Below are 26019 nucleotides of genomic sequence, written 5' to 3'. Positions count from 1 at the left end.
AGGATTTTGACTGCCAGCCAGTTGCTTGCAGTAAAGATGGCATCTGTGAAACAGAACTATAAATACACAGAACTGCTGTGAAAATACATGTATTGTTTCTCAGACACTTGGGTATAACAATAACAATTCTGGGCAGATTAGTCATAAGCAAATATTTCCAGAGTGTAGGATGGATATGCTATACTGTGAAAAGGCACAAAAACTATCATTTGCCAAATACACACAAAAAGAAGCAGCACAAAAACCACCATCACAAATCAAATTCAGTTTTGATTTACAGTCAAGCATTCTCCCACTGCATTTTGGGAGGGAAAATCCTGTTGCTGTCATGAAAGCCTGTCCTGCAACTACCACCCAGACAAATTCATAGATGGAAGGAAGCAATGCCTAGAGATAAGAAAAGGCTATGGCCGATGATCTGCCTCCTGTCCCAGCCCAATGACAGCATGCATTTCATTATACCCTAGTGCTAGGGAAATCATTTCAGTTAAAAATATTGACATTTCTGTCAATCAGTCAGCACCCTTCTCTGGAAGGAAAGTGGGATAAATGTATATTGCATTTCAAGGGCATGAAGGAGACAGAATAACAGAATTCCGGTATAAAATTGTTTAAACAAGACAAAGGACATGAAATAAATGACTCTCAAACTTGAAACACATCTGTGTTTCTCATCTTACGTGTGTGACTAAAGTACAAAGAAGATATTGCTTTGCAAGAGAAAACCGTGCAAGGATGTGAGAATTTCTTTCTACCAAGTGAGAAGATACAGATTTAACATTGCATTTGTCTTTAGACAGGCATGGAAAAAGCAAAGAAATACAGGGTTTGGGGCTAACTAACCCAGATCTACATGAAAATTGGAAACCAGAAGACTTTGTTCACTGAAAATAAAGCCAAATGCTTTGAGGTTTTTAGTTTACCCTCTAAAATAATGGTGAAGAGGTTGCATAAACAATTATACTTTTAAAGATGGTTTAAAATTTTGAAAAAGGCACTAAAGCTGCATATCCTGAGGAAAATATTTTCTTGTAAATCTACCATGACCATTTCCCAAAGATGATTTACTAGAGTCCAGGTTTAAGAATAAGCTTCTGTCGATGATACAAATTGGAATTTGTATCCTTTATTCAAGCAGAAGTTGTATCTTCCTGAGGAACCCACAGCCACAGGCTATACTAGTCAAATTCTGATTCTTGGAAGAAAAAATGCGCATTGTCTTTTTCAAACTTTCACAGAACATGCCATGTTCTCTGGTAGACTTAGAGAACTGAACTCAAGACCTAATCCCAGCAGAGTTAAATAGAAAAAAAATACATGTATAGGAATAATACACGCAAATACTAACCATTTTTTGGAACACACTATATATGCACAAATAGACAATAAATTTCTTCTCTTACAGAGTTACCATCTAAAGTGAGGGCTTACTTGTCATTTTCCCTCCATGATGACTTATGGGTTGACATTGGATCTCTTCTCTTCCAGACTTCATATCCTCTGAGGGGAATGGCTGGCACCTTCTGTCGTCTTCTGGCTGGCCGTGCAACCACTGCACTCTTTGCAGCTGCAGGCACAGGGGTGCTAACCACCGGCTACCTCCTCAACCAGCAAAATGTGAAGGCTGCTGTTCAGGAGAAAAGGAAACTCTTCCCACCAAGGTAAGGACTTACTTAGGTGGTCAGCACCCTGTTAAGTGGGCTAGGAGCAACATTTAACTCTTTGGAGAAAGAAGATCCCTATCAAAGGGTCCCTGCATGGTCCTCATGTGGCCACAGAGTCTGTGTGTCTGCCTATGGGCTGTATGACAGCACATGGACTGTGAAAAACAGCATCCTTTATTAATAACCGTAATCTTAGGTAGCACCAACAATGGTCTTCAAGGCCAGAAAGCAGGGGTGTGGGATACTATCAACACTCAAAAAAGCCACTGACAAACAATAACAAGCCTAAGAAATATTTCAGATTTTAAGCATAGCACTAGATTAACCCTTATTTCATCTCATCAGCTATCAGATGCTTTGCATCTCAGCCTTTTGTACTGGCTGATAATACCTTAGAAAATGTGAAAATATTTTCATCACACAAGTAGTAAAGACATCTCCCATATAACTGCTGCCCTTGAAATACTCCTCATTCTGTTACAAACTGGCTGGCTGATGATTACAAGCTAATTACAGACCATCTCTGTAGGCTGACTTTGCTGGCATACTTGTGAAAAACAATACGAACCAGGCTCTGAGAGAGAATACTGGTGAATACTATTCAGTAGTGAATACTATCCTAGTTAAAATACATTCCTAAACAAATAATGGAGTTGTGCATAAAGCAAATCATTACCAGCACAAGGTAAATGTGGTCTGACTCAGTTGCAAAAATGCCTTGCTAAAGCATAACATCTTTATTTTCCCTGGCTTAGTACACCATGCATCCTTCTGTAAACAGTAATGCCATTAAAGCAAAACCAGATATTGTAGAAGAATGAGCACCTAGGCTCTGAATTAGAGAGAATGTTTTCAGCTACACTTATCTCCCTTTCTGCTTGAACAAAACCATGTTGGAGCTCTTTTATTTCTGAATAAATTTTCTTTATTTCTTATTTCTCTCAGCAGAGATTTAATGGTGCTTAGTACACTTTCAGAGCCCACTGGGATACATTTTCCTGATGGCTCTGCGTAGCAGAAAGCTGCAATTGCCTGTTGGTGTGGCGGCCCGTCGGTGTGCAACATGGGGTACTTTCAATGACCAGAATCTTCCTCCCTTCCTAAAACTCAATACAACATATAAACCAAGAACTAATTATACTTTCAAACCATGCTGTGTATTCTGCATCTCATGACCCTTTTAATAGCTTCATAAACTAGCAAGGATTACTCTTCAAAAGTGCCACATTAACTGCTTGGGCTTCTTCTCCTCTCCAGCGCAGACTACCCTGATCTCCGCAAACATAACAACTGCATGGCTGAGTGCCTCACGCCGGGCATTTACTCTCGGCTCAGGGACAAGATGACTCCCAATGGCTACACCTTAGACCAGTGCATCCAAACTGGGGTGGACAATCCTGGCCACCCTTTCATTAAAACCGTGGGCATGGTCGCAGGTGATGAAGAATCCTACGAGGTAAGACGTTTCCACTATAGTGTTGTATTTGATTCAGGTTTTGTGGTATCTTTCACAATAGCTCATCAGATGAAGTCAGATTCCCAGTAGGGTATGGATTCCTGAGGTAAATTCTATCCCAGAGAGTAAGTAAGGGACAGGCCATGTGCACAAAGATGGTGTTTTCCCTACTCTTCCCTATATTAGGAAATGCATGAACATGAGGTATTACTACTGGTGCTCTCTCTGCTGCAACTGAAGTTAATAAAGGGTACCTGCTGCCTCCAGCAGCTGCCTTCATTCATAGAATCCTAGAATGGTTTGTGTTGGAAGGACCTTAAAGCCCATCCGGTTCCAACCCCCTGCCATGGGCAGGGACACCTTCCACTGAATGAGGTTGCTCCGAGCCCCGTCCAACCTGGCCTTAGACACTTACAGGAATGGGCAGCCACAGCTTCCTACAACTAAATATTTTATGGCTGGGCTGCTGAGGATGGACTGGGACATCTGAAATTCTGGACTATCAACTCCTGTGGTTCAGTTTTACTCAATTAGATGTGTCATTGCCACCACTCCTCATCTGCAGGAAGGTGTGGTGGTGATCAGTGTTGACATACCTGATCCAAGTGGCTCTAACGAGAACTAGCATCCCATGGCACTGAAGACATAGATTATTCCTGCAGGATCTAAAACCAAGACACAAACTGCTGGGGGACTCTTGTGTGTGTGTTCTGGTTGGTAGTATATCCTGAAACCTAATCTGGTTGTCACTGCACCCAGTACCTCCCTGTGGCAACTAGAGTAAGCTTGTAATGCAATTTCTGTTGTGAACACAAGCACCCCTCCTTTTATATTTACCCTGTCTGCATTTGCAAAGCCCCCTGTATGTCTGTCACTGGGGAGCCTGTGGCAGGGCACTTCTCCTGTGGCTGAAGCTGGTGCACTGAAGCATTTCTGTGATGCTGCAGGCTCTCTATAGATTCTCTTGACTCCATAGGTGTTTGCTGAGATTTTTGATCCTGTTATTAAAGCAAGGCACAATGGCTACGATCCACGGACTATGAAGCATCACACAGACCTGGATGCATCCAAGGTAGGACTGAAATAAAACAGTGAGACAATAAAGGATCAGGGCTGCTTCTTACAGTGATGATGTTGTATGTAACAGTACTTCTCTTTTTCCTGATTCAACTCCAAAGGCACTAATTTTAGGGTTAAGAGAAGTGGGATGCCACTCATGGCCTCATCAGCAAGACAGCTGCATCCCTACCTTGTTGCTAGCAGCGGGTTCAGTCCCTACTTACTAAGCACTTGGGCCATAGTTTCACTTGGCACTGGGTCTGCGCATAAGCTCACAAATAACCATGTGTCTGAGACTTGGAATAAAAAGAGGAATTGACTCCAATATGCCCACATAAACATGATAAAACCTTGAAACCTTGCCTGCTGCTCAGTATTTCCTTCAGAGTTCAACTACAGCATGTTTTAGCATTTTTTGGGGCTTTCCCGTTTCAAAGGATCTTCCTTACCTGGCCCCCTGCCTCTGCCCATGTCCATATTTCCAAAGCCGTGAAGATTCCTTCATATTTTTGGACCATTGGTGATTACCCTGCCACATTCATTCTGTCAAAGAAACACGTTGTTCTTAAAAAAACCTCCTGGTGTCTGAAGCTCTGAGGGGCTCCTGGTATCCTGAGTATTTGTGATTCCATGGAGAGCTCACCATGCGTGGGCAGAAAGATGCCCTTCTTTTTTTAATGGTGAGCTACAAGATGGGGGGATGTGTGTGAACTAATTAATCATTCTTTCTCCAGATCACCCATGGTCAATTCGATGAGCGCTATGTCCTCTCATCGCGGGTGCGGACTGGCCGCAGCATTCGGGGCCTCAGCCTTCCTCCTGCCTGCACCAGGGCAGAGCGGAGAGAGGTGGAGAACGTCGTGGTCACCGCGCTCTCTGGCCTGAAAGGAGACCTCTGTGGCAAGTACTATAGCTTGACCAGCATGTCTGAGAGGGACCAGCAGCAGCTTATTGATGTAAGTGTAGCTCCAGTGCTGACACCACCTTCATTTACTCTTGCTTATCTTAACATTTGATTTTCTTCGGGGCACATGCTTTCCTGTGCGGGTAAGGAGGATAATCACAGCATTAACCCAGTAGTTAATGGCCTGTCAATATTTTTAATGCAATAACAAATAATCCAGGGTCTATGTTTTGGCTAAGTACCTAGCTGTGCAGGTCTGAAATGTACATTTATATTCCAGATAGGAAGATCTGCGTCAAATCAAACACACATGGCTGCTGCCACCACTTTGGACAAATAATGATGTAAATTCAGGACTTTATCTTGGTCATTTCCTTGATGAAAGATTGATATTTTCTATATTAATAACCATTCTAACTGAAAATATTACACTGAGATAAGCATTACTTATTATCTGTATTCTAGACTGTTGGGGTGGGGGGCTTTGGCTGTAATTTCTGTCTGTCAAAACTACACTAACTCTAAGTTCCCCAAAATGGCTGTAGCCAACTGCACCCAGGTGACCTTTTCCCAGTCCTGTAACTGTGTTTCAGGACTTGAACGATCAGGCCCATAACGAGAGTTTTCATTGTCACACAGATGGAAAGACAAGGATTTTCATCATGGATTTTGTCACAGCATGTGACATGTCAAACAAACCTTGAATGTGCATTTTAAATATCCAAAGGAATGGCTGTACCCTGTTAGCTATATTCATGGCACATTAATCCATAACATCAACCAAAAGGGAGCTGATGAAGTAAGATAACTATTTATAACCTTGGAACTAGGTGTCACAGTCTGGATTAACCAGGAGTTAAGAATTTATGTAAGGTCAGTAACTTTTTTAATTGAATGTCCTTGGTAATATGTTTATTGACAAGATGTTGATGACCTATTGTAGGTTTTATTTTATTGCCTTTTTCAGCAGGAGAGAGCTCCTCAGAAAGCAGAGGTTGAAATAGGAGCGTGGAGAATATAATTCCTTCACGGTTTAAGGTTAAGTCCTTTGGGAAGCGGAATAGTTTTCACTGATTCAGAATTTTACCTTGGTTTTTTCTGTTTTTAAGTTAATGCATATGTATAGAAATCAGGGCATTGAATGTTGTAACCTCAGATTCCATCTTTAACTTATACCATTGCTTACCTCCTCAAGTACTTTAGGACCTTGAACCTCTATGGTGTCAGGCTTTTTGCCAGCCTTTAATAAGCACCATTTGATCTTGGTAATAACAAATCAGTGCTAGCTGAATGGCATTCAGCACAAACGGTATTTGGTACTTTGCAGATTTGAACCACACACATTAAAGGGAAGGTAATAGTGCTCAGCTGTTTTCTTGCAAAAAGAGGAATTTTTCTTTCAAACAAAAACTTTCTGGCTGCATCAAGTCAATCACAGGGTATTCAAACATGAAAACCAAAAATTCTCCCCTTACAGGGGAAAAAAAAAGTAAAGCATATTAACTTGTCTACCTTGTCATGTTTATTCTGGATAGCTTGCCTCGCTATTCTTAATTAAACTCTAGATTTAAAAAACAAACAAATCAAAATCCAACAAAACCCCCATATAACATTTGATATGGCAGTATTTGAGGAATTAAGAACTCCTTAATGATTTTTCAGCACACACATGAAAATCAAACATTCATTGGCTTTGGGAAAAAAACAGCTTGGTTAAAAAAATAAGAACCTAAACTACCTGGAATGTGGCAAGGCAATGTCACAGCAAGTGCTACATTTATTAAATCAGAAATAGCACCTCTGTTACGGAACAGAACAAGTCTGTTATTCCAAAAGGTCAAGCTTAGCACTGACTTAATTCCTACCTTGACTTCATGCTCAGAATAAATTGTTAAATCTCTGTGCTGGAGAAATATCTTTCCAGAACTAGCTTTTTTAATTTCTTTTTTTTTTTTTTTTCCCAACCTTTAACTCATTGCCTTCTCCTATCCTGAAATATGTCTGTTTGCAGAAAACATCTCTGGTGGTAGCAGCCAGGTCCCTGCAGGGTACCCTTTGGTGTGTGTATGTGGTATGAGGTCCCAACCTCCTATTCCTCTCTACATTTGAAAAATGTTTTTGGCAAAACATGGTCATATTACCAATGTCAGTGAGAATCTGCAAGATGCAAGAAAATCACTGGGTAACGTGCTTTTAGTTTTCAGAAGGAACCATATTCACAAGCTGTACTATGTGATTTACTTGTACATTGACTGCCCTCACTTAAATTGTATCAGAAAATGTTATACTGCTTCCTTGAACGAGCTTGAAGTTTGTTTTGTTTTCCTTCTCTCTTTCTCTTTCCCTTTGTCCCCATTTCGGTGTCCAGGATCACTTTCTCTTTGATAAGCCAGTCTCCCCTTTGCTAACATGTGCTGGGATGGCACGTGACTGGCCAGATGCCAGAGGAATCTGGTATGTTGTGTGACGTGCAGAAGCTTGTGTCGTGTTTTAAAGATTGTGTTACAAATCTCCTTGCTTGTCTTAACCTTGCAGCCACTCTGTCCCTATACTCACAGAATGTTCAGTTCGCTTTTTAAAAGTTTTCTCACTTAATTTTGAAAAAAAAACAACCAAACCCCTCCCCCCCCCAAATCAAAACCAAAACCCAGCCAAGCAACCAAGCAAAATTCATTAGTAAACAACAGAATGGGTAAGACTTTCTATAAGCAAGAAGCCATCACTAATGTCATGCACAGGACACAGCATCATAGGTATGGCTCTTTCTTTGGGTTTTTAACTCAGTTTTTTCTATTTCTAAACAAAAATTTTATTTGGGAAAGAGCCCACGAGTCACCCTCACCCTAAGCTCAGCAGAGCTGAGGTTACAAAAGCATCTCTAACACCAGATTGTAGCCATGCTGTCAGCTAGGTACCACCGGCCATACAGCTGCAGGACACTGCATAGCAAATTCCTACGCCCCACGAAGTGCTATTTTAATTCCCAGAGCTGAAAGTAACCCTTTCTTTCCAAATGAACTGGATAAAAGGGAGATACAGAAGTTGAATTTCCTATTTTGTTCTAGGTCTGCTTCTACTTTCACAGCACACTTGAGGTATTTTGTACCCAAATACATTATTTTCTGTGGAGAGAAAGGGATAATAGCTCTGAGATCAGAGCAGAGGATGGGGCAGCTCTGCAGTGCATAGCATCTGCACCTACCCTGGTACACTTCTAGGCATTACCAGTGCTTTAATTGTGAAACATGAGGCTAAAAAGGATTCTGAGGAATCACCTAGCACATCTCCCTGCCCTAGGCAGGCTCAAGACTTTCAGAAAGGACAGGACTTTATGTGGAAAAAACCCCCAGGTGCTCTCCAAGCAGTGTCTGACAATAGTGGATCACGTTCAGAAGCATAGGCAGTATTACTGTGATGAGCTAAACATGATTTCTGCTGAGGAGCAGGCACTGTGAAACCCATGAAACCTGACAACCTGCTGGAAATCTGTGAGGAGTTTTTTATTTCAACAAGCTTCAGCTTAGTTCCCTGGTCCCCATCTAAATCTGAGGAAAAGGATAAAGCTGAGGCATCCCACTGATTGTCTCTATCAACAAAAAACCAGCAGTACCAACAATATAATTGCTATCCAGGAATCTCCTGAATAAAACAGATCTAGGTTTTGGCTTGTTTTACATGTGAAATATCAGGCAGACAGGAAAAAATCTGGTATGATTGCAAAGTATTTCAGTAAGCCATATTTAGAAAACCTGCCTTTGTCTTGCAAGAAATTGTTGTCAAAAAGAGTACATTATTTTGCTTATACTGTCCTTGTTATGGGCTGCAGGACTATTCCCATTGACCTCACTGGTGTCGATGGCACAGTTTAAATTTGCTCAGCATGGCCTCCCTCCACGTTCCTTAAAGCAATGAGGAGAGTTACATAATCAAAGAAGGGAGCTGGGTGAGGCTAACCTCAGACAATTTGGTAAACCCTCCCCTGAACATTCGTACATAACTGAAGACACGGTAACAGGACCTTGGGTGACCATAATGTCAGGGCGCAGGATGTTTACACCTCAATATTGTATTGGCAAACTCCAAGCACGAGCTGAAAGTCAGGCTCTGGGTGATCTTGAGCTTCCAAGTTTCATGTGTTTCAAACCTCATAATATCCCACTGTTTGCACGAATGAGTCTGATGCCATCAATCACCTTCTATGTGCAGTAGAAAGGCTGCATGTAGTAGGAAAAAGAGAAAATAGAGGAAAAGCCAGGACAAGTGACCTCAGGTTTGACCCAGCACTTAATAAACCTAACCACAGCTGATCTATTTGGAGCAAGAGTGAATATCTTCAGGCATTTTGATCTTGACTGACAAGCCAGCATCACTAACGTGGTCTGCAAGCGACGTGCAGCTGCTGTCCTCGGACACGTAACCCGACTGATGTGGCAATCCACTGCTACCAAGTGATACAAAGGGCACTGGGATTTGATTTAGGGGAGAATACAACTAAGTAAGGACTATTGCTTGGTCCCTAGCAGCATGTTTCTGTTAGGTTTGTGTCCTAGCTGTACAGCTTTCTGAGAACGATAAAAACCATCCCTAGTGACAGAGGACACAGAGCTTGGCTTCTTCCTTTGCTGCACCCCCAACTGTGCCTGTGATAGAGGACAACACATTTTTCCTCGCTCAGCACCACAGCAGCATGATGTGATCAGAAAAACTGCCCTTCTTGCTGTGCCCAAAAATCCATGTAATGTCCCTCACTGGCATGGGCGACCCAACTGCGAGAGCAGCTCAGATGCCTAACTCTGCAGAACATTATTTTGCCATGTTAACCTCTCCACAGCCCCAACAGACTGTGATAAAACTAAGGATACTGAGAACTATTTTTCAGGGACGGTCTTTTTAAAAATAATCTCCCCCCTTTCCCCCCCTTTCAACCAGGCATAACAATGACAAGACATTTCTCATCTGGATTAATGAAGAGGACCACACCAGGGTGATCTCCATGGAGAAGGGTGGCAACATGAAACGGGTGTTTGAAAGGTTTTGCCGTGGCTTAAAGGAGGTAATGTCTCAATGAATTTATTATTCCCATTTCTTTACTGTTGAGTTCTTGTCAGCACTACTTAATAGGGTTCATACTGAACTGATGTCTCCGGGAGCAACAAAATGAACTAACACCAGTCTACACAGCAACCCACAGTAATGCAGTTAAAGACAGAAATATGGGCACTCATGCTACCATGCTAGCTGAGTTGTAACGAAAAATAAGTAAAACGTCTTTGTAGCTTTTTCATTCAAACCTTAAGCACAGGCTGGCTAATGGAATATCCTTCCCCCCCCCCCCCCCCCCCCGATTTTTGTGTCCATAGGCTGTGGAAATCCATAAATCACACATTTTATTTGGATTGCTTGATTTCCTTGAACAGAGAATTTATTTGACCCAGCCTCCTCATTCTCTTCCCTGATGTGGGAAACTGGATGCTGCTGAGGTTGTGCACAGAATTTGGGGCTTATGACCCTTTGGCTCAGTGCCACTTTTAGGGAGATACGGGGTTTTGTGATTAAAATCTAAGAAATTATAGCAAGGACTCTAGAATTGTATTCTGGTCTAGCTATTCACAAAGGAAAAAGAGCCTTCATGAGGTGGTGTGTGGGTTCAGCTTTGTCTAGACAGTCCATGACTCACGTTGGCTCTGAGCCCAGGGCAGCCCCTGTAGTCCTCTGGCACAGAAAAAGTTTATTTAACAAAGAAATAAGACATTACCATGTCCCACAGCCAGTATCATAGAATGGTTTGGGTTGGAAGGGCCCTTAAAGCTCTTCTCGTTCTATCTCCCCTGCATTGGCACAGACACCTTCCACAGCCACAGCTTCTCTGGGCAACCTGTGCCAGGGCCTCACCACCCTCACAGGGAAGCACTTCTGCCTAAGAGCTCATCTCAGTCTCCCCTCTGTCAGCTTAAAGCCATTCCCCTTGTCCTGTCCCTACAGGCCCTTGTCCAAAGCCCCTCTCCAGGTTTCTTGTAGCCCCTTTAGGCACTGGAGCTGCTCTAAGGTGTCCCCTTAAGGAGCCTTCTCTTCTCCAGGCTGAAGCAGCCCAGCTCTCTCAGCCTGTCTCCAGAGCAGAGCTGCTCCAGCCCTTGCAGCATCTCCGTGGCCTCCTCTGGAATCGCTCCAACAGCTCCACATCCCTCTTGTGCTGTTGCCCCAGAGCTGGATCAGGACTGCAAGGGGGGTCTCCCCAGAGTGCAGCAGAGGGGGAGAATCCCCTCCCTCGACCTGCTGCTCATGCTCTGGGGGTGCACCCCAGCACACGGGGGGGTTCTCGGCTGAAGTGCACACTGCGAGTCACCCCCCAGTTCCCTCAGGATGATTATGCACCTCATCAGGTCCCACGGACTTGTGCACCTTCAGGTTCCTCAGATGTTCTCAAATCTGATCTTCTCCTACAGTGGTGGTTCTTCACTCTCCCAGTCCCTGCCTTTGCCTTCCGTAATTCAGGCAGTGCAGCTGGAGCCTTACAAGGTGCAGTGGCTGTTACAACTAGGCATTTAGAAGTCAAGTGTCCTCTGCAAGAATCACAGCATCATATCAAAAATCACATGAAACTCAGATTTAGCTCCTTTTGTTTGCTTTTAGCATTTAAGTCCTTTGGGCTCGTGTGTTGCAACCTTGCTCCAAAAATACCAAGGTTGGAAGCACATGGCAAAAGCCCTAATTCTTATGTGAAGATACAGTTTCGCAGGCCACGGCTATTGCAAATCAACAGGATAGGGAGATCTGTGCTAAAGTGACAGAGTCTCCAACCTAATGATTGTGAGCAAATGATGAAGAAATCCTTGTAATACGCACTGAGAATCTTGGTACCTGATGAGTGCAAACATTTGCATCAGATCTAAAACAGCTGTACTTGGGTGTAAATTTATGCATCTCCACTGGTGTCAGTGAAGTTCACCATCAACAAAGATACATGGAGAAAAGAATACCAGTTACAAGCAGAGATCTTAAAATAAGACATTCGTATGCTGACCTTTTCTTTGTGCTTTCCCTTTTTATTCTGTCATAGGTGGAAAGATTAATTAGAGAACGGGGCTGGGAATTCATGTGGAATGAGCGTCTTGGGTATGTTCTGACCTGTCCTTCCAACTTGGGAACTGGTTTACGTGCTGGAGTTCATGTTAAGCTGCCCAAGCTAAGCAAGGTATATAAGTCATTTAAAAGGCCAGTGACATAAATCAGCTCTTCTGATTTATAAAGAAACAAATTTAAAATGACAACTTACAGGGACTGCATGTTAACATGATGTGTAACAAGGTCCCAGGGATAACACACCACTAACTGAGCACACTTTTATTCTGCAAATTATTGTATTTGTTATGGAAATTAATCTACTCGGGAGACAACTGCCAACACAGGCTGCAATCCAAGGACTGAGAAAACTATCCATCTCTGCCTGTCTTTCTGGAGATGCTATTAAGCCATGGATAACAGTATTGCAATGATTTGGCACAATACACAGGGTGAAAGGCATTAAGCTCAAAACTGTTTTTCTGATAGGATCCTCGGTTTCCAAAAATCCTGGAGAACCTGCGTCTGCAAAAGCGTGGTACTGGTGGCGTGGACACGGCAGCTGTAGCAGATGTGTACGATATCTCCAACCTGGACCGCATGGGTCGCTCGGAGGTAACCTCTTCTTTTTCTTTTTCCCTTGCTTTTTAGCTCTGATCTGTACTGATAGGAGTCAGTTTCCCTCTGTTGACCTCAGTAGAGCCATCCATGATAGTTTTTACTTCTAATGAATCTGGTCCAATGGAAATGCTAACTCATAAGAAAAACTAATGTCCATAAAGTGCTTGACAAATATTCCTGTTACGGCAATGCAAAAAAACAACCCTGAGCAAGTCCCACAAATGCGACTTGCTTGCACCAGATTGGGCTGGACTAGATGACCTCTGAAGGTCCCTTCCAACCCAAACTACTCCATGATTCTATATTCAGGTTAGATGTGAGGAATAAATTACAGTGAGGGTGGTAAAACATTGGCATGGGTTGCCCAGAGAGGTGGTGGATGTGCCATCCCTGGAGACATACAAGATCAGGCTGGATGTGGTTCTGGGCACCCTGATCTAGTTGAAGACGTCCCTGCTCATTGCAGGGGGGGTTGGACTAGATGACCTTTGAAGGTCCCTTCCAAACCAACTATGTTATGATTCTATGTGATAAGTATCTCCATTGAGAGCACACAGGTATTGGAAAGGTTTGGCTTTGGTAACAGACATCCCTCAAGATAATGTTTCTCAGCATCACAGCACAAGCTCTGAGACCTGCCTGCCTGCTGGGGTGCCTGGCTACGAGATCAGTGTCTGGTGACCTCTGCTGTGTTGGACATGAGACATGTTTGTAAGTTGACAGTCAGCACTGAGCTAGCTACTGCACATTGGGTGGTACCTGCTCTACCTGCTCCAAGGTGTTGGGGAAACAAGCAGGAGTCAAGTCCTAACCTACCTAGGGAATCAGACACTGAAAGCAAGACTGCTTTAATGTGTTGTGTTCCTTTTAGTATTCATTCATGCACTTTCTCCACAGTTAGACTGCAGGACAAAGGCCAATCCTTTCACTCAGAATAATTGAGGAGGAGTTGGTGTCATCTTCACATGTCCCATGTGCCGCTGAGCAAAGGATGCAGGAGAGCTGGGTTTAAATCAGGGCAAAGATTTAATTGTCAGCTGAGCCCTCCCTGTTGGGCTATAGGCTATGATGAGATGGGTTCATCTGAGACATTTGTTTTGAAGCTGTCTCAGTCTGAATGAGTATTTGTTGTGCCTAAGAATCAAAATGACCCTACAGCTTTGTGGTGGTGCTGCTCTCCCGGAAGACTCAAGTCCCAGACCTCATTCCAGTTTCATATTTAAGTATTTTATAAAAGCAGAACAGCTTATAAGAGCAAATCTACTGGAGGATGGGGGAGAAATAGCCCTGTCAAAGAGTTGCAGCCTCCTCCCCCTAGCTCTGCCTGAGCCAAACCCTTACTCTGGGGCACAGGCCTTAAGTCCTTTGGCAGTGCTACAACTTCCCTTCCCTCACCGAGACCAGGGCTGTGCTCACCCCTGGCCATGTCAAGAACAACCAAGGCAAAAGTTTACCTTGCAAGACCCTGTAAATTCAGTGATTTGAGTACTCTGCTAGTAGATGGGAAACAGAAGTTCAAAGCTTCTGTCAAACACATCTTTCACCCCCCAGGTTTGTGCTGTAACATCTCAGCAATGGTCAACTGGACAGGCCCTGGTGGGACTGAGGTCTCACCCTTTTTCTCCACCAGCAATGCAATTCACGATTTTGGCTCAGATGCTAACCCTGCTTGTAAATGTCAGGATTTGAAGGGCTGCTTGCTTGCCCAACAGCAAAATGTTAATTACCGTGGGGGATTTGCGCAAGTTAAAATGTGATTGCAAAGGAAAGCATGCTGTCAAGGTGTGTTTAACCCACAGCAGCACAGCACCAAGAGGCTCTGGCAGCTTAGATACAGATGCAGTTTGGTCCTGGTCTTGCAGCCCAACCCTGAGTTCAGCCTGATTCTTGGTAGGTTTTCATAACACAAATATAACCGTAGGATAATGCACCTGGGTAACAACTAGATCCAAACAGCCAGTGGCTTCTCTTCCTCACTCACACTTCCACCATTGTTTTCCACAAGTCAGATCTTATTTGGACATGCCCTTGAATGTCTCCACAGCCAAGGGGTATTTGGACAGGGGGTTGGAAATTCAGAATTTTGGAGTTTGATGTAGGCAGCTATGTTCCTTTGGATCTAGCCCAAAATAAATAAGAGAGAAAAACTATTAAGCTATATTATTTGCAAAACCAGCATGTGAAAAAAAAATAATAATTAATACCTGAAACAACATAATGTGTGCTTTATACTAAAATAACACTAATAATACAAAAGGATTACTCAGCACAGTTACTTCATATGCGTTCTACTCACAGATGGCCTAAGCCTACAAATTTTTGCTTGCATGAAGACTTCCACGGAAGTCAGTGATGCCTTGTACAGCAAGGAGTCAAAGGATTAAGCCAACAGATAAGATACAATTCCTACCTTTAAGATTCTGAAATCTAAATAAGACAAGACAAACTCAAGGGGATGGAAATGTTTTAAAATACATTTTTTTTTCAGTATATGATAAAATAAATTCCATTATGTGGTAAATATGTTTGCAGAACTGAATTATGATCCCAAAAGTGCAAGATGAATGATTTGTATTTTTGCTTTGTTTCAGTTACCAGTCAATGCAAACTTAATATGAAATCCCTTTTCTCCTGGAGGCTGCAAATTCAGACCTCTGATTTCCCAACACAGCTGGCCTGTAAAAGACAATAAAATAAACTGCTAAGCCACTGAAACGCTTTGTAGTAAAAACAAATCCCTTGAAAATCAGAGACTGTCACAATAAAGAGACAATAGGACTTAGTCTTCACACTAAGTTTTAACAAGCCAGTCATTAAAGGTTGCTAATGAACCATTTCATGAAACTAAAGAAAAATCAGTGCTATAGCTTGCTGGCTAAAAATAACACAGGGCCTCAAATGTCGCTGGTATGGAGAAAGTCTGCTAGGGACAAGGCACCTTGTATTCTTTAGCAATTTTGAGGAAGTTTACAAGTCACCACTACCCCCTGCCTTAAAGAACTGCAAATTTTGGTGCTGCTCTGGGCCTGGAGTTAATCCCACCCCTGCCAGTGTAAATGAAGAGCTGAAAACAAAGGAGTGATGGATGGTGCAGAGCCAGCATGAGTTTAGGGTAAGTGCGTCTGCTTCAGAGATGTGCGGTGTCCAAACTGCCCCAGCAAAGCCAGCATGCTTGGCAGAATGAGTAGGGCATCTTTCCCCACAGCTGACCAATCACCACAGCAGGGTTCAGGGCCATCTGCAAGGGAACACACTGTGTACAAGATTCTGGCTTGACAAGCTTTCTCAGGCAGTCTAAATGGCTGTGACCAATCAGGTAGTCCTGCCATCCTCCCAGTGTCAGCCATGTGAAGGATGTCTACCCTGTGCCTCCAGCAGCATTCAGGGCTAGTGTGGATTAAGGCAATGAGCCTGTCTTCCTCTCCTTGCACCACCATCCGACTATGCTCACACACATGCTCCTGCAGGCAGGAGTGGGACAGCCTTGGGAACTGGGAACACACAGCAAGAGCATCTGCAAGAATGCAAGAGCATCTGCCTGGTGATACTGAGCACTCACAGCACCTCTGGTTTGCTTTCTTTATCCTGTTATGCTGAGTGTGGAGAACACAATGGACAGGCTCCCCTGGCTGTGCCAGGCTTTGCTTCTCAGCCAACCTCTGGGGAAGATCCTGCACTCTCCTGGTGGGCACATTTGAAATAGGTCTCTCAGATCATGCCTAAGCATTTTACAACTTTTTGCTTGCTTTGCTATAGGAATATGAGTAGGAACAGTATATGGTAGAAATAATTTTAGGGGCCTATTTGAAAATTTCTGTTGCTGGTGGTCCAAACTCAGGACAAACAGGAGAAGGGAATTACTATGGCTTTCCATTGGACCAGCTTAACCCATATTCCCTCTGCCACAAGGTGTGATTTCTCTGCTGTGACCCTCTTTACTTACAGCTTTACCTGCTGTTGTTGCAGTACAAGCCAATTTTCCCTTCCTCTATTAACAGCATTAGCTAAAGCTTCTGTTACCATTATTTTCTTCTTCTTCCTGTAGGTGGAGCTGGTCCAGATTGTCATCGACGGGGTCAATTTTCTAGTTGACTGTGAGAAGAGACTGGAAAGAGGTCAAGACATCAAAGTGCCACCACCACTGCCCCAGTTTGGCAGGAAGTGATCTTGCTGTTCATGGTGGCAACTGATGGTAAATACAGCTGTCATTCTGACACAAAGGCACAGCTGTATATCTCTGTATAAATAACTTGTGTAATAAAACCCTACCTGATACCTGATGTCTTGTTAAATGCCTGGCTGCACTGGAAGAACCTAGTCATTTTGCAGCTTTACCAGGACCCAACTAGCACCCAACACAACTGCCTCTTTTGTGGGAACTGCTTTCCTTTCTTTCCTGGTTGGTGGTAGGAAAAGTACTATCTCAGTAATGCAAAAAGCAAAAATCTCTAGTTCTATCCTGCACTTGCACCTATGGTCATACATACAAAGTCTCCTACGAGCACCCTATGTCATTCACAGACACGCTCCCCTCCAGTGATTGCCCTGGCAGCAAATCTGCCAGCCTGAGGAGCAGATGCTGTGAGGTGCTCACTGCTTTTTCAGCAGCCACAGGACACCATGGTGAGTTCAGCAGTGAGTTAACTGCTACTGGAGTAGGCAGCTACAGGTGCCTTCAGTCTCTGAAGCCCACAACTTGACCTGTCATCAGAAACTCAATGGTGTCTCTGCATGGGAGCTGTCTTTCTCTGTCCAGGACTGGTCTGGACACAGATTATTTTCACTCCCAGAGAACTCACCAGGTCACTTCTCAGCTGTTTCCCTCTGGCATAATTTCTGTCCTGTGGCCTTGGGCTGTAGAAAGCTGGCCCAAAAATCAGTGGGCAAATATGTTTGCTGATAGTCTGCATGCAACATAAATGCGTCTTGCATGGCCTGTCCCAATCTTCTCCTGCCGCCCTTAGGTTCCAGGTAACAGGGACTAGGCTCAGCTAACCATCGCACATCAAGGTGCCTTAGGAGGTACTGCCACTCTGAGTAAGATCTCTGTACTCAACACTATGTTGTTGGTGTAAAGCAAAAATAGCAGATGCTAACAGTCCCATCAATTGCTTCCTTTCTGCACATTGAAACATATTCAGCATTTCACAGTAACTTCATTCAAAACATCAGTTCTTGGGGGGGGGGGGGGAGGGGAAGTCAAAACATGCTTTGATGAATGTGCTGTGTTGCTCTTGAGTGGGGAGTGTCATAGAATGGTTTGGGTTGGAGGGGACGTTAAAGCTCATCCAGGTCCAACCCCCCGCCACGGGCAGGGACACCACAGGTTGCTCCAAGCCCCGTCCAACCTGGCCTTGAACACTGCCAGGGATGGGGCAGCCACAGCTTCTCTGGACAACCTGTGCCAGCGCCTCAGCACCCTCACAGGGAAGAACTTCTGCCTAAGAGCTCATCTCAATCTCCCCTCTGTCAGGTTAAAGCCATTCTCCCTTGTCCTGTCCCTATAAAAGGCCCTTGTCAAAAGCCCCTCTGAGCTTTCTTGTATCAGCAGAAAATGCAGGTCTGTGTAGACAGGAAAATGACACTGCTGAGGTACCCACTGCTACTGTAGGTATGGGTATGTCTAGGACACGCAGCTCAGTAGTGTCCAAACTCGTCCTCTGAAGACCACTGCAGCACCTTGAGCAATGCTAGTTTATAAAACTCATGCAGTGTAAGTTCTGAGAAAACACTAAGTGTATGTTAGTCCTGGTTTGATTCTTCTGTGGTAGGGACTCCCCTAACAAAGCACCCTTCATCAGAAACCTCTCAGCTGACATTTACTGCAGAATGCCAACTTGGTGCAAAGCCTCTGGAGAAGGTTTTTTAGTGAGTCATATTGAAGAGATGTGACTGGATAGTTAGGCCACGATCAGTTACAGACCTTAAAAGTCATAACTGGAAGCTAATTGAGGGCTAGATGGTGAATTAGCAGATCTTGGAAATCAGCAGCACAGTGTGCTCTTGTTTCTCACTTAGGAGAGCTGCTGTGTATAAAGTAGGTTGGAGCTTCCATATGATTGTTGATTCTCCCTCATCTCAGCTGGGTACATTCCCTAAAATTTTGCTACTAGCTTTCTAAATGGTGGTTAATAATAGTAATTCTGGGGAAGGGAAAGAGACTTCTGCTGATTTCACGTAGAAGGCAAACAAGTAAAACTGGAAAGACTTCATCATTAACTCCCCAAAACACTCAGATCAACACAAAATTCGATTGTGGGCCAACCGTGCTCAGATTATAGCCTCTACTTACTTTTCTCCTGCTGACTTGCAAGCCGCTGACAGGCAGTGAGACAAAGTCCAGCTGGCAGCCATGTACTGATAGCATTCCTGAGGGGTTGATATTGGAGATGACGATACTCTTTTAATACCTTTAATAACACCCTGAATGATGAGGTGCCTTGCACGGTCAGCCAGTCCACTGCTGGTGTTAAATGAAAGGGAGCAGCTGGTACACTGGAGAGCAGGGCTGCTCTTCAGAGGGTGTCTGACTGTAGAAAGGGCTGACAGAAATTTCATAAAGTTCAACAAAGTCCTGCACCTGGGATGGAGCAACTCCATAAAACAGCACAAGCTGGGGGACAACTGGGTGGAAAGCAGCTTTGCAAGGATTCAAGGTCCTGGTGGGCAGCAGGTTTAACATAAGTCAGCAGTATGCCCATACTGAGCTGTCTTACATATGAGCATAGCCAGCAGCTTGAGGGACATGGTTGTTTCCGTTGCATTTGGTACTTACATGACTTCATCTGCAGTGCTATCTTCATCTGCAGTACAGAAAAGAGAGTGACAAAATGCAGGAGGTCCTCAACATGGCCAAAAGAGGACCAAGGGAGCTGGAGCATGATGTATGATATGAAGTTGAGGGAGCTGGGTTTGTTCAGTCAGGAGAAAAGAGGGCTAAGAGGAGACCTTACTGAAGTAACTCCACAACTGCTGTCTGCATTAGAGGATGTAGACAAGCTAAGCTCAAGACTCTTCTTGGAGGTGCACAGTGATAGAAAAAGAGGCAACAGACACAAGCTGGGACACTGGGAATTCCAGTTAGATGTTAAGAAGACCTTTTGAACGAGGAGGATGGTCAAACACAGGAACAGTTGTGGAGGTAACTCAAGGAAGAATGTCATAAGCAATCTGATCTAAGTTGGAGCTGTTTTGGGTTTGCAGTGGGATGGGTTGGGTATGCTGGACCACATCCAGACCACCTCCAGATCTCCAGCCTACATAACTCTGTGATCCTGTGATTGAACAGATTACTGCAAAATGCCTGCAGGTGAGTAAATAGGCCAGAGAAAAGCCCTGGCCATCCTGCGCTCTGACCAGACATGGAGTTACAAGTCTACCCAAAATATGGATACCCTAATACAATTTACTCTCTGCTAAGATTAAACTGTGGCCTTCTCTGTATTGTTGGCTTCCAAGTGTCTCCTTCACAAGCAAAATACTTTTATTCATATGGATTATTTTGTAAAAGCTTGTTATTTGCCCTCTATGCTTTTCACTTTGGTGATCTTTTTCCCTCTCCATGACCTTTACACTGTCAGCAAGCATAACTCAGCTGATTAATAAGAATGATCTATTTTGATTCTTCATTCCACATCACTAATATTTTAAATGAAACCTGGACGGTCACGTGTCTATTAACATTATGCTGGACATATTTACTCAGTCCTACTCCATCATGACAGTCCCCAGACCAGTTTGTTGTCTGCTTGGACCATGCTTATCTCCGAGTCGAATACATCCTGGCGCTTGGAAGTGTGAGAAGAGTGGGGTTCATCTGCTCCTGTAAATGTTCAATAACAAGGCAGCAACACTGCAGCTGCACTGTTTCCAGAGGATATGCTCTGGAGAATTTCCTGCAGCAGGAAATAAAGAACCTGAAAGGTTATCAAACAATGAAAGACAATCATATAGATTATGATCTAGTAAGAAGATACTAAAGGTTAAAAAGCTGGATTGGTGCACTGATTCTAGACATATGATGTTACTTCTCACTTTCTCATATTTATTTTTCCCATGCCATCAATTTTGCACTGGTGAGCTCCTTCTCTGACAATAAAACTCTTTCCTGATAGATTCAGATGCTGATTCTCTATAAATCTTTGAAATTTATTTGATTAAATACTCCAAGAAGAGCTATATGCCATGCCTCAAGTACTTTTATAATCTTGACAAACACATCACTGACTAGGGACCAGCAAAAGTAAACTCTTCGGTTGTGCTCCATCAAATCCCACCTGTGCTGCATCAGGCAGTCCATGCAGGGTGAGAAGTGGAGAGAATCTGCCATTAGAGGACAAGGTAAAAGCAGTCACTGTACTCTGAGCTCTACCAGGAAATGGACAACGACTTTGCAAGAAGTGCCTCTGTACACCAGTGAACACATTTTTCTGTGTTGAAATTGCCATACAAATACTGCTCTAACAATAAATACCATGTCTAAAAGGCTGGGGTGACGGGAATAAACTGTGTTGATTTGCATTTGCACCATGGGGGGACAAAAGGCCCTCAGGTAGGTACAGATCCTTTGACCTGTACACTACCAAAACATTAGCCTAAGGACAGACCAACTTTGTCAAGGCATGTCCAGGGTAAACAAAGAGACAAAACAGTGGATGAGAGAAGCACATGCTGAAAGCACAGGAGAAGAGCCAGGAAAAACAGAAGTTAGGTGATTGTCAGCCAGTCAGGAGCATAATTATATATATTGGGAGATTTAAGCATGGACATGTAAGCCAAATTATTTGTGCCAAGCCTGAACTTGGTTTGGAGCTGTGTTAAAGTTAATACACACAGCCACTGACTCCAAGAAAAGCCAGATCTTGCAGCAAGCCCATGGCCTGGCTAAGCAGCATTGTCAAAAAACTGGAAAATCAAGGGGTGGCTCAAATGTAAAAGTAAAGCCAGGCGAGAGAGGCAGGAAACCAAAGCCCAGGGCATGAAGTAGCATGTGTGTGGGGGTTGACTTGGAAGAAGGCAAGGGATGCTTCAGGACAGCAGATCCAAAGAAAGAGAAACACACACATACCTTCACAAAGAGGGCTAAAACTTTCCTGTATTTGTGAATGGGCTCCTACAACATAGGCAGAAGATGAATTTCCATATATTGACAGTTAGGTCTCATGTGACTAAGTAAGCTACTGAACAAACACGTACTGCCTGGAGCAATTCAGTTTTCTGGCAAGTTGCAAGGTCTATCCATCACTACAGGACTGAATATGAGGTGTTTGTACAGAAAAAACAGCAAGACAGTGGAGAATTTACCATAATGTTGACTTTTTCTCCAAGAAATATAACACAATATGTGCTACAGCAGCATCAGAGTGGTTGAAGACTGACCTACTGTGGGTAATTTGAAATTTGGCTTTATTCTACACACTAGGGTTCACATCACCCACAGAAAGAGCAAACAAAATTCATGCCTCACTTGGAGGGTTCCCCGTAATGAAGACTTGGTAGGTGGGACTACATGCACAGAAGTGATTTATTTCCTGAAGCCTGATTTAAAAGCTTAAGACCCAAGCATGTAGCTATGACAGTTATAATTGATTTCACTTGTGACACCTTACACCTAAAATCATTCAATGTCCTAACAAAAACTGACTAGACAGACTCCAGAAGTTCATGAAATTGTCACTCTTACAAGACTAATGCATACCTGAACAGACCTGATGTAATTTTTCTCTGGAAATATCAAAAAAGGGAGCAGATAACTTGGGGAATGACTTACAGCTAATATTCATATGCAGAATTACTTTACTAATAAGATTTGTTGGAATGTAATTTAAAACCTGCCAAAATAATTAATGTCCATCTTTCTACTCTAATGCCTTTTACAGTTTACTTTCAGCTTAAGGCTTAATTAAAAGATTAAAGACTTTAATCTTTTTAAGCCACTTCTTTTGCCTGCAAAGACGCCTGAACACATGGATGGCATACACCAGAGCGCACTATGTAAAGTATGGAAGTCCTGCCATGTCAAGTCTTCCAAGAGGGCACAGTCATCTACAGCAGAACATATTGTTGCTGACTGATACTGCATTTTTAATTCACTCGGAATAACTTATTATAGAAGAAGATTGAGCTCCTAATGAGAAAATACCAGGTATATTACAATACTAAGTTTGTAAAGAAGGGAAATGAACATATTTTGTTCACCTATCCATTTTTCTGGAAACTCAGATGGATCCAAGAGCTTCCTAGATAGAAGAGGAAAAAAAGTTGATTAAAGATGTCAGTTAATTTTGGTTCATTTTGTGCACAGGCATATTCTTGTTTGAAATGAAAACATTGTCCATAAATTTTGTGTCTACGCCTTTATCGAAGTGTCTGTCATAGCTCTTGTTCCAGTTTTGCAGCTCTGCTTTCTGAACCAGAATTTCCTGTTACATTGACAATTATTTGGCAAAGGGGGCATGAACAGAATTAGCTGTATTTTTAAAGTCTAAAAAAGCTTGTATGTTCAAGAGACTCCATAGGTAGCTAAATCTGTATCACCAAATATGAAGACACTTATACGTATCTGGAGATGGACTTTCCTCCTCCATGCCAGAACACCTTATCAAATCAAACCACTGAAGAAAGCAAAGATAAATTACAAATTCCAAAAGTTACTGGCAAATCTCAAAAACATGTCTAGATGCCTAGCTCCAACAGAAGGAAAATAGAAGATGTCTACGCAAGAGGTAGTTATCCAAATGCCTTTGGCCTTAAAAGTTATTGATCATTTGTCTGGTACTCAGCAAATAACATTGTAGACTACTGGCACTTTGACCTTCTTCGTAGAAATGAGTGATTTGTATTTTTCTTGATGGACAGTTACACGAGAAGTTAGACTGAAAGGATTAGAAGCATACAGCACCCTCCCCTGTTGCTTACTATGCCTAAGGAACCTGTACCTCTACATTTGCTTCTGCTTGCAGCTTTAGACTGTTGTTTTTCCTTTATTCTGTGAAACACAGTAGCTTTATTCAAAATACAGACAATACTGTAGAAGGAAGAGGCCACTGCATCTTAATGTATCCCAGTGAACTGCAGAAGAGAATTCATTCTGCATTTCTTTATTCTTTCATATCTTCAATCTAGAAATTAGAACTTACCTTGTGATATTAAGGTACCAGCCAAAGTGTAGTGCTGTGCAATTTTAAGTTATATAGTTCCCCACTGTGTGTTTCTGAAAAAAAACCCCAAAAAACCCAACCAAAAACCAACCAACCAAACAACCAAACAACAAAAAAAAACCAACCAAAAAACCCCCAAACTGTTCTCTTATGAAAAACCAATGTTTTCTTCACAGGCAGACATCAAAACTAACAACTTGTGCTATCATGACAGTTTAATAATCCTATTTCACTTGAATCACGTTTTCCAGATTTTCATTTTGGTCTAGAAATAGTAAATAGTAATGCTTCTTTGCAGTGTAAAGTAACTAAATAAAATAGCTGACCACAGGTTAACCTTTAAGAGCTTCAGTTCATCCAGGCACTTAAGCACTTGCCTAAATATAAACCCTTAAATAAGTGAGTTGATCCAGCAACATATGTGAGTTGACTGAGCAACACATTTAAGCACTTTCTAGGTATCCTGAAAGAATCAGAGCCACAAGCAACACAGCCTAATGTGAATAATATGGGTCAGCCAGGCAGGCTTCCTGAAGGTGATGCAGCCTTAGTTGTAGCAATTAAAATCCATTAAATATTTATGCTTCATCATCCAACACAGAAGAGTGCCACAAAAAAAAAAAAAAAAAAAAAAAAAAAAAGGGACCAGTAATTTGTTTGGCTTATGGTCAATAAGCCAAAGCGAAAAGGAGCCCTCAGAATACTGCAGACATAAAAGAATTCAAGCAGAAAAAGGCCTTAGTTTTTATCTTCTCTCCCCAGGCCTAAATCAAAATTAAAACAAACAGGAAAATGTCATTCTGACACTCTAGCAAGTAGTATTAACTATCCAAACACAGGCAAAAAAGAGTCAACAGAGGAACTCTCAGTCACACATACATACAACTAAAGCCTCTTCAGCAGACAAAACTTCCCTTTTGGAGGTTTGAGGATTATGAACATTATCACCCAGAACAAAACCAAAGTCATTCATCAAGCTTTTTAAAGAACTTGATGCTGTGACGCATCCAGCTTCACAGCTGTGCCTGTATCAAATGCCAGACTACTGGGGACATCCTTATATTCGTCTTCCAATTTACTATAGACTTTCTTTGGCCCCAAAAATGCACCTGCAACATTCCAAGAGATTCCGTCCCAAGTTACAAAAGATGCTAAGGATCCACTGGTCCAGATTTCCAACTCTGTTGTCTCAGATCTCCAAAACATTTTATGTTTGTGGGGGAACTATGAAGAAAGTCTCCTAAAAGAGGCACTAGACTGTGCTGCTATGAACACTGTGCTGTGGACAGGCAATTTCCTGCCTTTTAGTAAAATATGGAAAAAAAAGGCAACAAAATTTTACAACAATTTGCACAGATGCTGTCCTGCTCATTTTTCACCTGCTGCTTGTGCACAGTGGAGCTCCCAGCCAACTAATGTCAAACTGGAGCAAACCTCAACCAGTGCAAATTTAAACTGGTGTGGTCACTATCAATTAAGTGATACATGCAGGGGAAATACTGTCTTACTGATTTAGTAGTTAGCTTTTTTCCACTGCCTGCAAACCTGGTCGGGGATCCTAAGGGTCACTGATCCTGTCTAAACACACATAGATAAAATTCCAGACTGAAAAAGACAGACAACACGTTTAAGACTTCAGCAGAACAGAAAGCAAAGCAAGTCTCCCCGTACCGGCCTTGTGCAGGCTGTTCTTCAGCTTTTCTCTACACCCATGTCCATATCCGGCATGGGACTGACAACCTGTCTTCTGTGAGCTCAGTATGGAGGAGAGAGGAAGCTGCAGCCAAACAAACACCTGCACTGACCTGAAAGCAGCGAGCAGCCTGCATGCACCAGGAGGCACACTGCTGCCCCCTCTTAGTGAAAATAAGCTGATGCCACAGAGGGACATACACATATGGATGTAACTACATGTATACGCACGTGTATTTTATTTCAATTTGACAAGTAAATTGATCCTCACCCACTTTAATGCATAAAATTAAACTGGCCATGTATGCTACACACAGATTAGCAAGCAAAAAACCACTTTAAAATCTTCTAACACATCAATATGCAGCTATTCCTAGAACATAGCCTAATAAATACACAGCATAC

At 42.8% G+C, this 26019-nt stretch overlaps 2 protein-coding genes across 3 annotated transcripts in view; both read left to right on the top strand.

Moving 5' to 3' along the window:
• The window catches only part of ATP6AP1L (ATPase H+ transporting accessory protein 1 like), a 756678-nt gene that overhangs the window by 317629 nt on the left and 413030 nt on the right, over window positions 1-26019 (top strand). The window lies entirely within an intron of this gene.
• Window positions 1510-17036, top strand: CKMT2 (creatine kinase, mitochondrial 2). Its single transcript, XM_030470302.1, has 9 exons — window positions 1510-1661; window positions 2922-3120; window positions 4097-4192; window positions 4914-5135; window positions 7452-7537; window positions 10013-10136; window positions 12141-12275; window positions 12632-12757; window positions 16809-17036. The coding sequence occupies exons 1-9, from the start codon at window positions 1510-1512 to the stop codon at window positions 16926-16928; spliced, it is 1260 nt and encodes a 419-aa protein (XP_030326162.1). The 3' UTR covers window positions 16929-17036.

This window comes from Strigops habroptila, chromosome Z (assembly GCF_004027225.2).
Source record: "Strigops habroptila isolate Jane chromosome Z, bStrHab1.2.pri, whole genome shotgun sequence".
Taxonomy (NCBI): domain Eukaryota; kingdom Metazoa; phylum Chordata; class Aves; order Psittaciformes; family Psittacidae; genus Strigops; species Strigops habroptila.
Note: the sequence above shows the minus strand (reverse complement) of the source record. Positions and strands in the feature narration are given on the sequence as shown.